Genomic DNA, 14,919 nt, shown 5'->3' on the forward strand with positions numbered 1-14,919 from the left:
AAATACTCCCTGGGACGTTCATATATATTCTGGCACTGAAATAACTTGTGCCAAAATGAGAACATTTGAAGTTCATCATTCCAGCCATTCCTTCATCTTGGCCACCCTCTGTTGCCCATCAAAAGGTGCTCATTTGCTGTTGCCTCCTCTTGACATCTTTTCCTTCATCTTTTTACAGTTTTGTTTTCTTATTCCCGATGCTTCTGAAGATGGCCCCCTCCCTCCAACTCTTTCCATTGTTAAGTAGCAATGCAGCATCATTGTCATGTTCACAGGCAGACTGAAGACAAGATGGGTTAAGCTGTACTTTAACCATCTCAATAGCATCAAGATCTTTGAAGATTGCCCTGGCCACTTGTAACTATTACACTGACATTCCTCTGACATTTGTCCATCATTTTTCCACATTGAAGGCTTGTTAGAGGTCTCTCTGGGCCTTAAGTCTATAACTCCTACCCCCACCCTGCACCAGTCCATCCTTCATACTGACCCAGGAGGGCCTTTTTAACTGGTAAGTCTGCTTACTGAGGCTCCCTGATGTAAAGTACTCCAGTGGCTCCCCGTCATCTGCTTGCTGAAATGCATACTTCAGCATAGCACATCCAGCCCCTCATGAGGGCACTCCTTCCTTGTTCTGCTCCTCCGCTTGCATCTCACCCTCTAGACAAACCGAATTGCCAGCCTTTCCCTAAGCACTATGCCATTCCCACTGCATGTCGTGTCCTTCCCCTCCTCATGGACCACTTGGTGCACTCCCACTTTCCCCCAGGTCTTGGCCCAAAGCATCACCCAGCCTTCCCTGATCTCTCCAGGTGGAACTGATACCTCCCCTGTTTTTCCCAGACCCCTGCTCAGGCTCCGTCTGTCACCTCATGAGACCATCTCTCACTTTGTGTGTAAAAGTTGTCTGTTTAAAAATGAGGCAAGAGGCTGGCCGTGGTGGCTCATGCCTGTAATCCTAGCACTTTGGGAGGCCGAAACGGGCAGAACAGGAGGTCCCAGCTACTCGGGAGAATGGGCAGGAGAATTGCTTGAACCCAGGAGGTGGAGGTTACAGTGAGCCAAGATCATGCCATTGCACTCCAACCTGGGCAACAAGAATGAAACTCCATCTCAAAAAATAAAAAAAATTAAAAAAAAAAAAATTTAAAAATGAGGCAAGAAACTTAGAAGTCATAAGGAGGCCTTTATTGCCTGACAGCTATAAAATGAAGTTTCTAATTTTGTTGTAATTGTCAAGTTTCTTTTAACCCAGAGTTGTACAGTTGTACCTGATTATTTAAAGACATTAAAAACACAGTTTAGACATGAAATACATACACTTAAATAATTGCGTTTTATAAAAAAATTTGGTCAGTCATAAATGCAAATATTGTGGATTGTATGACCCAACTACATCTGGAAGTTCCAGATAGGACCTCATAAACATAACTTTTTTTTTTCTTTTTTTGAGACGGAGTCTCACCCTGTCGCCCAGGCTGGAGTGCAGTGGCGCGGTCTTGGCTCACTGCAAACTCTGCCTCCCAAGTTCAGGCCATTCCCCTGTCTCAGCCTCCCGAGTAGCTGGGACTACGGCGCCTGCCACCACACCCGGCTAATTTTTTTTTTGTATTGTTAGTAGAGACGGGGGTTCACCGTGTTAGCGAGGATGGTATAGGTCTCCTGACCTCGTGATCCACCCGCCTCGGCCTCCCAAAGTGCTGGGATTATAGGCACGAGTCACCACCGCAGCTGGCCAAACATAACTTTAAATATGGAGCTAAGATAGAATGAAATAAAAGGAAACTCCAGTGTTCCCCAAATGAAGGCAAAACTGTACACCCAAGTTGTCAGCACATGGGTCGCTGCTGGGCCTACCTGGAGTGGGGTGAGGAGAAGGATATGTAGGCCTTAGGCCAGCAGAGGTAAAAACTGGCACCTCCACATGAAGCCCCTTGAGGCCTCATTTTCGAGGGCCTCATCTTCATTAAACACATGGTTCAGAAAAAAATGCATCCCAACAACAAAGGATGATGTGTTAGTTGAATCTCTGGGAAGCAGACACTGAGACACGGCTTGGAGTTCAGGAGGTCTACTAGGGAATAATGCCTGTAGAAGATAAATGGGGGAGGAAGCAGAATCTTTCAGGCAAGTCTTAGGCCACAAGGCAGGGCCAATATCTGTGAAAGGAAAGAGGTAAGGAAGCAGGAACAGAGCAGGATGTGGATCTGAGTTTCAGCCAACCCGATGAGGGGCTCAAGAGCAAATATTGCCTCTCAGAGAAGTTCCATGTTGGGCAGAAACAACCAGGCCCTAGGACCCCACCTGCTCAGCCATGGACTGGGACTGCCCAAGACAAGCATGAAAACCAAGGCATTTCCTGAAGGGGTTCACTACTTGAGCTGTTAGCAGGGCACCTTGCAACTGAATAGTAAGTTCCTAAATGGAGATGTGAGTGGCGTAGCTCCACGGCTGCCACAGACAACAGAGAGCTTATCTGTTTCAGGCTGGACTCTGGGTGATGGCACCAGAGGGGGTGGTATCTTCCTTGAGAATTCAAAACCACAGCTAGTACCTCATACAGGTTTGTGATTCAAATGTACATTATCCACTGGGCTGATACATTGACATAAAAATTGGCCTTAGCCCAGTGATAGCACTTGAGGTTTCTGACTGAAGCAAATTCAAAAACAGGAGGAACCATGCTACAATCCAGACCACAAGCCCTGATCAGTGTAAGCTCATAGTCACATGTTGCAAAATCCACAAGGAAACAATCCACCATCAGTGAGAACACAAGCAGTGGATTAAAATCCAAGAGCTTGAATTCATGTAAAGATAATCCAGAAGAGAATATAAAATGAGTATTTTTGTAATGTGTAAGACTAATAGAGGCCACAAAGTAGAAAAAGCAGAGTGGGAAAAGCATAGAACTAGAAATCACTAAACCCTAACATAAAACCAGATACTAGGAGTGCAAAAGTCTCTAATTTTTTAAAAAATCAAGATACTATAAAAAAAGAAAGTAGTATTTGAAAAAGAAAAACCAAAAGAATTTCTAGAATATATAAAATATATACTCATTGAAAATTTTTTAATGGACTGGTGAAACTGCAGAACTAGATACAGCTGAAAAGAATTAGTTAAATCAAAGCTAGATAAGAAAAGTACCCAGAATGAAGGACACAGAAAATTGTAGACAGAAACATGACATTTTAACAGCATAGGCTAGGAATATTTGCCATGCCTCTATCTAATCAGATGCTCTCATCTAGAAAGCAATGATTAGGAAATCTGGAGAAAAGAAACTTTTTTAAAAAAAAGAATGGCTAACAATTTTCAAAATTTGATGAAAGATATAAATCTTCAAATTTAAGAAGCACAAGTCCTAAATAAGGTAAATAGAATGTAAACCAAAAATAAAATCCTAAGCTCCCCAACTGACTGATGGACCCTTCCCTCAGCCAAGGGCATTCCAAAGCTAACCTGAAAAACTAGTTCAGGCTATGATGGGAAGTGGAGGTCGGACATACCTCATTATACCCGCCCTCTGTTGGAATTCAGGCACAGCTGACTAGCATTAACATTAAAATGGAGATCCCAAGACTGCCAGAAAAGACTTTTTGTAGCAATAAGACACAATTTCTAGCCTGACTCTAGTATAGCATCACATGAAAAATAGCAGGCCCTGAAAAAATTGAAGTGTTTTATCCCAAAACTTATTTCTTTGACATATTTTGAAATGGCCCTGCCAAGCTGTCTCTTGAGGGTAAAAATCTACATTCTATAGAAAATCCCTGTTTCTTTCCAGGTCTTTTCCGTGATCCAGGAGACAATTAACTAAGTCTGGCATCTTTTTAGGTCTCATAAGAGCTCTGAAGCCTGCTCCCTGAAGGTTTCATCTGCATGATAAAACCTCGGTCTTCACAACCCCTTATCTTAACCTAGACATTCCTTCCTATTGATTCCAGATCTTTAGTTAATAACTCAGTCAATTGCCAATCAGAAAATCTTTGAATCCACCTATGTCCTGGAAGGCCCTGCTTCCAGTTTTCCTGCCCTTCCAGACCAAACCAATGTACGTCTTACATGTATTGATTGATGTCTTGTGTCTCCCTAAAATATAAAAAACCAAGCTGTAGCCCAGCCACTTTGGATCCCCTGGGGCTGTGTCATGGGCCATTGGTCACTCATTTTTTTTCTTTGTTGACTTCTTGGTCACTCATATTTGGCCCAGAAAAAAATCTCTTCAAATATTTTATAGTTTGACTATTTTCATCAACAAAAGGTAAAGTCACATATAAAAATATTGTGATAAAACTATCAAACACCAAAAACAAAGAGGACATCCTGAAAACAACCAGAGGAAAAAACCAGATTGGCTTCTAAGGAAAACTACTAGATTGACAATAGACTCTTTTATGGTAAACATGGAAGTCAGAAGACAATGGACTAACATCTACAAAGTGGTAAGGGAAAATACTGTCAATGAAGATTTTATACCCTGATCAACTATCATACAACAGCAAAACCAAATAAAGATATTTTCAGAAAATAAAAACTGAGATACTCCATTCATAGACCCTCACTGAAAACAAACTATTAGGGACTATCTTTCGGGAAGAAGAAACTTGAACTCAGTAGGTAAATCCAGTAGGAGAAGGATATAAGAAGAAACAATGGTAAGAAAAAATATCAGTAAATGTGGGTAAATCTTAACATGCATTGACTTTATAAAACAATATAAATTTTAGGGATACAAAAAAAATGGAACTAAAATACTAGAAAACAATCACATGTAAGGTGGATGGAGTACGATTAAAATGAAAGTACTCTATGGTCCTTGTGACTTCAAGAAAAGGGCAGAGATATCAATTACATATAGACTTTGTGAGTCAAACACACGTTTAAACTGTTCATTAAAACTGCTAGATGAATAGAAATGGAATGTTACCTAGCAGAGGGAGAAAATTTGAATGAAGAAAGTTTCATTAATCTAATAGAAGGCAGGGAAAGGGAGAAAGAAGTGATGAAAAGATCATAAAATAAAATGATGAAAAAATCTAAATACATCTGTATTCACTACAAATATAAACAAAATAAGCTTTCTAGTTTAAAATAAGTTGTCAGATTATAAAAGAAAACAAAATCCAGCTCTATGCTTTTAAGTTTTAGGAGTATTCATTCATTGGAGCATAACCATAAAATAGTTTTCCTTTTTCTTCATGACTACCCTGTAATTGTGCTACATCAACCCTTCCTTGCTTTCCAGCTGTTTGATACCATATGACATCTTGTCAAAATTCTAATACTATATTTCATCACTTTCTGTTATAAGGAAAGTCTCATTTCAGTCTTAGTGTGAGGCACATTTGAACTCTGAGTGAAGCTCAACACAGAACTCAGGTCCCCTCAACTCTGGTTCAGGCTAGATCTACCTTGGGGTGAAGAGAACATGTGGTCTGCTCTTCAGACCCTGTCATGCTTCCCTCACAGACACTAGCCTAGGCCTTCACAAAGCTTCACTTTTGGCTTTATAAGGTCAAAAAGGAGGTAGAGGAGAATGTGCTTACATCTGTTGACGGAGAACCTTCATTCAGCTTGGTTCCACCTGTGACTGCAGGCATCTGCTGGTATGGTAGCATCCAGGTAAGTGGGGTAGTGCTCAGCTTCACCCTCACCCGCTCTGACACTGAGAATCACTCCTAAGAGAGGGATCTGGAAAGTATTGACCCTAACTCTTTCTCAGGGGCAGACATCTCATCCTGTGGCCTGTGGCTCACAGCAGCCACAGAGTCCCTGCCCCTCCCATTCATCTCTGTGCTCTGTCCCAGGGAGGCAAGGAAGCTGATGAGGTCTCATTGCACCATCAGGTTGAGAGGAACTGGGATGGAGTGGGAATAGCCGCACCTGCCCCCTATGTTGCTTTAAGCCCTACTCTGATGAGTTACTTCTTCAGAAATCGACATGAAATACTGTTTCCATGATTCACTACATCCATACACTTCAGGAGACACATATCAAAGGCCTTCTCTTCTTCCCTACAGTGGAAGATGGAGACCGAAAAGGCTCATGAGCCATGTCCTAGGCTCCCACAAAAGGAGACCAAGACTCTCTCATGTGGTGGAAAGGGAAGGAATAGCCAACAATCTCCCTCTCTTGAAGTCTTCTTTTTCTGTGTATGGGGGTAGTGGTGTCAGTGGTGGGCCAGTCCTGAGGTGGTACCTCCTGGTCAGCTCTGTAAGTGACTGTCTCAACTCCTTTCAGCCACATGAAGTTAAAATGTGGGGTTCCTCACAACTATTGTCCTTAGTACTGAGCCTTAGCCTCAATTCCCAGACACAGGCAAAATGATGCTTGACATCCTGTCACATGATGTTTGCAAGCAATATAGCTAAAACTTGAGGGCACAAAATAGTTCAAAGTGGCCGGGCGTGGTGGCTCAAGCCTGTAATCCCAGCACTTTGGGAGGCCGAGACGGGTGGATCACGAGGTCAGGAGATCGAGACCATCCTGGCGAACACGGTGAAACCCCGTCTCTACTAAAAAAATACAAAAAACTAGCCAGGTGAGGTGGCGGGCGCCTGTAGTCCCAGCTACTCGGGAGGCTGAGGCAGGAGAATGGCGTAAACCCGGGAGGTGGAGCTTGCAGTGAGCCAAGATCGCGCCACTGCACTCCAGCCTGGGTGACAGAGCGAGACTCCGTCTCAAAAAAAAAAAAAAAAAAGTTCAAAGTAACTCACTGGACAGAAAAAGATATACCAGCAAACATTAACCAGAAGAAAGCTGGAGCATTAATATTACTGGACAAAACAGGCTTTAATGCAAAAAGCATTACTACGATAAATAAGATCACAATGTTATGAGAAAAAAATAAGGTTCAATGTTCCTAACAACATGGCCTCAAAATACATAATGCAAAAAATGACAGAATTACAAAGAAAAAAAAGGAAAAATCACAATAGAAGATTTCTACATACTTCTCTCTGTAATTGATAAAGAAAAATTAGTAAGGATATAGAAAATTTCAAAAGCATATTCAACTAGTCTCGTCGAAACAATTAGAGATTTTGTTCTTTTCAAGTATACATGGAATAGTTACAAAAATAGGTTGCAAAGCAAATTACAACAAATTCCAAATAACATATTTTACTCAGGCTACTCTTTAAAACCACAATGCAGTAATCAAAAATAAATAATAATATACAAAATGTTTTTTAAAAAAAGAACCATTTACTGAAGAAAATACAAAACACTTTTGCTAACAATTTAATACTGTTTTTGGAACAATTCCTATTGTGATAAATTCATAACAAAAATCTGCAGCTGATTGCACAATATTTAGTATTAATGTGCAAATATACAGTTGGTAGTCTTGTGGGGGGAAAATAAACCAAGAGTATATGCAATTATAGGAGTAAATTCACATTAAGCATGTAATTTTGTGAAATGAAATATACACTACTGAGAAACACAAAGGACTGAACTACTGAAAATGCAACAGCATGACTGAATCTCAAAAGCAGTATGCTGACTAAAGGAACCTACATACAGAAGAGTGTATATGTATGATTCCGTTTCTATGAAAAGGCAAAAGTAATCTACCATGGCAGAACACAGATGCATGGATTCATCAGAACTCAAAGACTGAAAAAGAATATAAGGGAACTTTCTTCAGTAATGAAATGCTTTATTTATTTATTTATTTATTTATTTATTTATTTATTTATTTTGAGACAGAGTTTTTGCTCTCTTGCCCAGGCTGGAGTACAGTGGCACAATCTTGGCTCACTGCAACCTCCACCTCCCAGGTTCAAGCGATTCTCCTGCCTCAGCCTCCTGAGTAGCTGGGACTACAGGTGCCCGCCACCATGACCAGCTAATTTTGTATTTTAGTACAGATGGGGTTTCACCATGTTGGCCAGGCTGGTCTCGAACTCCTGACCTCAGGTGATCCACCCGCCTTGGCCTCCCAAAGTGCTAGGATTACAGGCGTGAGCCACCGTGCCCAGCTGAAATGTTTTATATCTTGATGGCAGGTATGGAGTACATAAGTCTTTGCATTTGTCAAAGCTAGACAAGCCATAAACTTGAAATCTGCATTACACTGCATATAAATAATACTTTAATTTAAAAATGTTTAATGTTTATGCAACACTTACCATGAAACATGTTAAAAGACAGGCTGGGAGAAGATATTTGCCATCTGCACATCTAACAAGGTATTGTGGAGACTATACACATAAACATCAAATGTATGGTAACAACAGTATAAAAGATGGTAGGGATAACCTGTTGTAAGGTTATCGCACCATATGTGAAGTGGCATAATTTATGTAGACTGTTAAAAAATTAAAGATGTATATTGTAAAATTGAGGACAACCATTATATGTAACTAGTAAAAGAATGGTGAAAATAGAAATTACTAAAAAAATAGAGTATTAATATAAAAATAGAATTTAAAAATAAACCTCAACCCCAAAGCAGGCAGAGAGAGACAGAGAGAGAAAGAGAGAGAGAGAGAGAGGTATCACTGAACAGCTGGAACACATAGAAAATAACTAGTAAGATGGTAGATTTAAATGCAATCGTATTAGTAATTACATTAAATGTTTGGTGATATGATTAGCATCCAGAATAGATTTTTAATGAAACACCTATAAGCCAATAAGAAAAAGATCTTACAACAGAAACACTGGCAAATGATATGAAGAGGAAATTTACAGAGGAAGAAACCAAATGTCTCGTAAACATGAAAAGATGCCCAACTTCATTAATACAAATACAAATTAAAATAATGAGCTACCATTTCACACTCATCATGTCGGCAAACGTTCTGAGTCCATTATCAGTAAGTATGAGCCAGGATGGGGAAAGAGAAAATTACACGATGGTGGATGTGTAAGTGGGCACCATCCCTTCAGTGGGCAGTTCGGGAAGCCAGGGAAAGATGAAGGTGCTCTTGCCATCCAGAGTCCCATGTCTAGGCGCCTCTCGAGACGCACTTTAGCAGTGCACAATGAGACATGCATGCAGATGTCGCCGGCAGCAGGTTTGCTCTCATTCCTCTAGAGGGAATGGAACGTAAACTGTAGTTTATGTATTCAATGAAATACTATATTGTGGGTAAAATGAATGAACCAGATATTCTTGTTTAAACACGTCTGTATCTCCAAAACAAAATGACCCATGGAAAAAAGCAAGTTGCAACAGGATAGGGACTGGAAAATATCATTCACATAAAATGTAAAAACACCAAAACTCGTAGTATGCATTGTTTACGAATGCACACGTTAGGAAACGCATAAAGACCTGAGTGAGAACTCTAGCCTCCGGGAAGGGAGGGGACAGGATGCATAGCTCTAGCCTTACCTCTATCCGTAAGTTTCCTTTTTTTTTTTTTGAGATGGAGTCTTGATCTGTCCCCTAGGCTGGAGTGCAGTGGCCCGATCTCGGCTCACTGCAACCTCTGCCTCCCGGGTTCAAGGGATTTTCCTGCCGCAGCCAGCCCGAGTAGCTGGGACTACAGGGCCGCGCCACCACGTCCTGCTAATTTTTGTATTTTTAGTAGAGACGGGTTTTCATCACGTTAGCCAGGTTGGTCTCAATCTCTTGACCTCGTGATCTGCCCACCTCGGCCTCCCAAAGTGCTGGGATTACAGCCATGAGCCACCGCACCCGGCTATAACTTTCCATTATCTGAGCTGCCAGCATACTGAGTCCTGTTGCCTTCCAACACCAGCTCCACTCCTGGGGTTCCATTAGGTAAACACATGTCCTCTGCTCCCCCCGCCTTCCCCCCACTTAAGTTAGTGCCAATTGGGCTTCATCGCTAATAACCAAGACGCCTGCCTATAGTTTCTTCTTTTTTTTTCCTTTTCAGTTTATCCCCAGTTCTCGCCACCTCGTAGGTATTCAATCAATACACACGGTTAAGTGGACCTGTCCAGGAAGGGGAGTCTTCAACTCTAAGCTCCTGCATTTCTTTTGGGACTTCTCATGGTTACAAAGAGCATTCATTCATACTGTGACTGAGGGTAAACAAGTCACCTCCCACTCGGCCTCAGTTTCCTCCTAAATGACCCGTCTGGCCACTTCCATCCCCAGCAGGGTCTGATTCTAGGAATTCTGTCCTTTCATGTCGAAAACAACACTCGGGCATTTCACAAAAGCACCCAACCCCCTGGCTCCCCTTGGAAGCACAGCCCGCGTCCCTGGAACCCGGGCTGCACTGAGCTGGTCACATGAACTCCGGGCTTTCTCTGGTGTGACGGGTTTCTTAGATCCCTTTGTGAGCGCAGGTTTTGAAAGGGAACGACCCCGGGTTCTGGGTGTGAGAGGCGCAGGGGATCGGCGGGAGGAAGGCTGTCGGAGCCAATCAAGCCGCCTCCAGACCCCAGCACGTCGCCTGGGCTGCGCGCTCCGACTTCGCCTCCGCCCGCGCGCCTCCCGGCCTCGCCCGAGGCTGTCCGGGCAGGAGAGGACCCCAGGTGAGAGGCCGGAGGGTCCTGGAGGGTGGGAGGCCCCGGAGGTTCGGCCCGGGCTCCACGACGGGCTGGCCCGGGCTCAGGGCGTGTCCGTCGCCGCCGGGCGGCTCGCTCGACACTGTTCGCTCCTACCGGCTGTAGATGGAGCTGTCTGGGTTCCGGCAGCCTCCGACGAGCCTCGGAGTGTTTCTCTTTAAACGGCCTGAGAGGGACATGCCTCCCAGGATGCAGTTTGTAGCAACATGGCAGCTGCTGTGCAGCTCCCCTGCTGAAGAGGCGCCGGGACGGCAGCGCAGCTCGCAGCCGGGGCCGGGGCCGGAGCCGGGGTCCCAGCCGCGGCCGCAGAGGGCGGCGCGCGGGGCCGGGGCCGCCGTTGAGGGCCGGGCCCAGCTCGCCGCCGGGGACGCCAGCCGGCCGGGCCGCCCGCACAGGCCGCGCGCCGCTCCGAACGCCGCCGCCCGCGGCTCCGCCGCCCCGCGCCGCTCGCCCGGCGCCCCGAGCAGCCGGGCCCGACGGCCGCGCCGCGCAGTCCCGGCGGGGAAGACGGTGCTGGCCGGCGGGGCGCCCTGCGGAAGAGCGCCCGCGGCGGCGGCCTGCGTGGGGCCGCGCGCAACAGCGGCAGCCGGCGCGGCGGCGGCGGCAGTAGCGCGGCGACTCCGGGGGCCCGGGTCGGACAGCGCAGGGCCTATGGCCGAGGCGCCCCGCGCTCCTGTGAGGGCGCCCGCTGCGCGCACGGACGCCGCGGGCCTCGGGGTTCCCGGACGGCCCTGCGCTGCTCCCGGCTCGGCGCGCCCGGCCTGGCCGATCTTGGTTTAAGGGGCAGAAACGCCTGCGACTTGGCGCGGGGTGGGGGCGCCCTGGAGGGGGCCCGCGCGTCTTGACCCCGGGTGGTTGGGGGAGGACTACGGCCCCCATCGCCGTCCGTGCGAGGCTGCGCTGACGCCCGGCCTGGCACACACGCGGCCCCGAGGTGGGGCGCCCGGAGGCGCGCTCGCTCCCTGCGGGGCCCGCGCTGCGTCCGTCGGGGTAGCGGCCGGCACGTTTTCCGCAGAGCTCGGCCCCGCGGAGCCTTCGCCGGCCCGGGCGCGGCGCTGACGCGGCTCTCCCATTTCGCAGAACGGAGACACTGAGGCACAGACACCTGGCGACCACCCGCCCTTCCGGCCCCAAGGTCACGTAGCAAGGCATCCGTGGCACGGTGCGGCGGCCCCAGAAAGGCCTGCCCAGCGGGCTGCGGGCCTGGACGGGGAGGGGGTGGCTCTGGCGGCGGCTGCCCCTGGGTGAGGGGCCTGGGCCGCCCTGGCAGCAGACGCGGCCCGTCGGAGGCGGCGGGGGAGGCCGGGCAGCGCCCAGCTGGACATCTCCGCGGTGGGAGCAGGTTACCCTCTGAGCTCAAGCCTCGGCCTCCGGCCTCTGCGTCTGGAAGGTCGCGGGCTAAACTTTGGGTGTCCTGACAGATGGTGTCTGGGGAGTGAGCTTCTCGGGGGTTGGGGACTGATGTTCCTCTTCAGGGAGCCACTCTTAAAAAATCATCCTTCAGATCCTCCCGCAGACCTGCTCTTTGAGACGCTCTGGCCATGTTAGTGAGAGGATTACTGCATGGGAGTCAGTGCCTTTGAGCCTCAGTTTCCTATTGTGTACACAGGAAGGAGGCAGGATATATAGCTTTCTAAAAAGCCTCCCAATTCTTAAAAAAAAAAAAAAACTCTTGCGAAAGTAAAATAAAACGAAGATTTTTACATGCCTTATTCTGGACTCAGTCCTTCCGGGCCCTTGAATGGCATATAATGCTGGGTGAACCATACTGGGTCATTCAAAAAAATGCCACGACTTTCTTAATAAGTCAGATACTGTGGTTATGGATGCTTCTGCTAATGTGGCATGAATCCTGGAGACTCTGTCCACTCCTGATCCGTGGGGGAAGGAGGGACGGTTAAATCCTACGAATATGATTCAAAAAAATTCTCCCTCCAACCCCCTACCAGCAATTTGAGAATTTCAGCTTATTAGTTTTAGATATATTTACAGCTCCCTCCCCTCTCTTTGGCCATTTCTTTCTGCTTGGGGTGAGATAAGCCACAGGTTTACTGGGATGGATGAAATTATAGCAAAGGGCTTTTATTTGGGAGGCGAAGGAGGGAACACACTCCTGTGGCCCCTCTGCAGTCCTCCAAATCCGGAAATGGAGAGAGACAGTCTAATAATAGCAAAGAAATAGTATTTTCCTTTGAGCTCTGATTTGTCTAGCTGGTAAAGATGCCTTGGTCTGCTGGCTCTGTCTACTATATTGGAGGCTTTTTTTTTTTTTTTTTTTTTTTTATTGTTTCAGTTAAACCTCTGCATTACTCAGAGACTCACTTGCTCCCCTGGGATTTTTTTTCCCCCTTCTTTCTAGTGCTAGGCAGATACCCTAATCTCCCTCTGAGGCAAGGGCTGTAATGTGCCTATTGTGTTGTGTTTGGCAGTCACTTTCCCTGAGAGCCAGGCGCCTAGCCTTGAGGGCCCCCAGCGCTTCCTTCACCTCAGTGAAGAGTTGAGAGATGGCTTAGCTGTTGATGAGCCTGCAGGTTTAGGGGTCTGTGAGTTCCTTGAAGATGTTTGCAAAATTCTATGTATGTGCCCTTGTGTCTTTTTTGAGGACAAGAAGCCAAAACTTTCATTAGGTTTTCAAAGAGGTCCCTGACCCCAACTTAAATGATAATATCTCTAAAGGCAAGGCCTTCCTCCCCACCTCTCTCAACCCTATCAAACCTGCCACAAGTCTTTGTGTATTAATAATATCCAGCCTCGGGATTTTAGAGGTAAAAAGGATTCAGAGCATACACCTGCCTGGCCAGCTGCCTCAGTTGACAATTAAGGCCTGGAGGTAGCCTGCAGGCTGTGGAACCAGAACACTGGGTGACCTGGGACAGGTTGCTTAGCCTCTCCTGTCCCCAGTGTCTTCCTGTACTAAGTATGGGTAGTAACTCTAGTAGTACCTGTTTCATAGATTTTGTGAGGATTAAATGAGATAATCCTTTAAAATGCTTAACACAGCTCACGGCACATAATAAATACTGGATAATTGTTAGCCATTCTCAGCTGATTAGTGCTCATGTCTGGTTCACGGTAGAGGCCATTAGACAATACTACCTCAAAAACCTTTTGTGACTAGGATCTTGAATATTCAATCCGTGGCTTAAAAGTATGATGCTGTCACAGTTAAGTCACCTATAAGTGAACCAATAAAAGAAAAAAAAGCTGTAGAAGATATAGAATAGCTTTAGATAAGTCTCTGATAGGTGACTAAAGGAACGTCATTATTTACCCTAATAATTTTTTTGTAACTCAACAATTTACTCTTCAGGCCCATACTCTACACATACTATATGTCAGACTGAACACTGGGGATATGCTAATTTTCAACTGAAGAAAATTGAAATTTTAATTAAAGACCACTTGGATATAGAGCATAGTGACTGAGCAGATTCACTGAAGGAAGATGATGAGGGAGCGGACAGACATTGTAACAGGAGAAATTGTGGTCGGTTCCGAAAGATATTGATGATCTAGGTAGGTAAATACATAACTAGTTACTCACAGAAGATCGTGGCTTCGCCTCCCAGTGATTCAAGAATTCTCTCAATGTGAGTATGGCAGGGTGGGGAACAAGGAGAACGTGGGTCATTGAGATCCCAGAAAGACTCCAAGTCTTTGTGGTGGTGTAGTCCCCCCAAATCTGGATACCAGTCACCAGTCTGGCTGACTTCTGCTCTGCTGCCCGTCCTTCCAGGCCTCACTGCTTCCTCATTCCCCACCTCAGAAACCTGAGGGTGGAACCCAGACCACCTGAGCACACCTACTGCAGTGGATCACTGCCCACTCCTAGGAGTGGTTGAATTGCCTGCCTTCACCTGCCTTGATGTCTCGCTCTGCTTATAGCAGAAGCCAGGCCAGAATATCCAGAAGCCCATTCAGCCTCTACAGCAGGGGCCGGGCACATAGAAGATGTTTCCAAGTCGAACGTATACCATACTGACTCATTGAGATGAGTCTGCAGTGCAGCTGTTATCAAAGAGTAAGAGTCTGGGAAACTTCAGATAATGTCATCTTCTCACTTTTGGACTGAACAAAGGAAGGAACCCAGGGCATCACAAAGGCCTAATGCTGGTAGAAGTGGTGGTGGCTGGATGCCGAGTCCACCTTGCAGTTAAGAACATTAACAGCTCCAGCCCCTGCTGGAGAACCCCCACCCCTGCTGGGAGATGTGGGATAGTCAGTGCTTGGCTTTGACAAAATTCTGCTCTTTTGTTTCTCAAAGTTTTATGTTCACTGCTGTAACAACTCGGGGGGGTGGTGTGTGTGCCAGATATTATTATCCTCGTTTTATGGATGAGGACACAGGGCACTAAGAACAGAGAGGTCAAACGACTGATGCACAGTGACACAGGTGGCAACAGGTGTAGACAGGGC

The 14,919-nt window shown here is 46.1% G+C and overlaps 1 protein-coding gene across 3 annotated transcripts in view; it reads left to right on the top strand.

The window, feature by feature from the left end:
- Positions 1 to 9,774: 9,774 nt before the first annotated feature.
- ZNF777 (zinc finger protein 777) overlaps positions 9,775 to 14,919 on the top strand; it is a 31,086-nt gene continuing 25,941 nt past the window's right edge. The window contains exon 1 of one of the 3 annotated variants that reach the window (XM_017862424.1): positions 9,775 to 10,470. Coding sequence is in view for 1 of the 3 variants with exons in the window: in XM_017862423.1 (XP_017717912.1) it covers positions 14,495 to 14,524 (30 nt within the window). In the remaining 2 variants the exon portion in view is untranslated. Of the gene's footprint in view, positions 10,471 to 11,469; positions 11,639 to 14,438; positions 14,525 to 14,919 lie in introns of those variants that run through there. The other 2 variants (XM_017862425.1, XM_017862423.1) reach the window with 2 other exon arrangements.

This window comes from Rhinopithecus bieti, unplaced genomic scaffold (assembly GCF_001698545.2).
Source record: "Rhinopithecus bieti isolate Rb0 unplaced genomic scaffold, ASM169854v2 scaffold_64120, whole genome shotgun sequence".
In the NCBI taxonomy this organism is placed as follows: domain Eukaryota; kingdom Metazoa; phylum Chordata; class Mammalia; order Primates; family Cercopithecidae; genus Rhinopithecus; species Rhinopithecus bieti.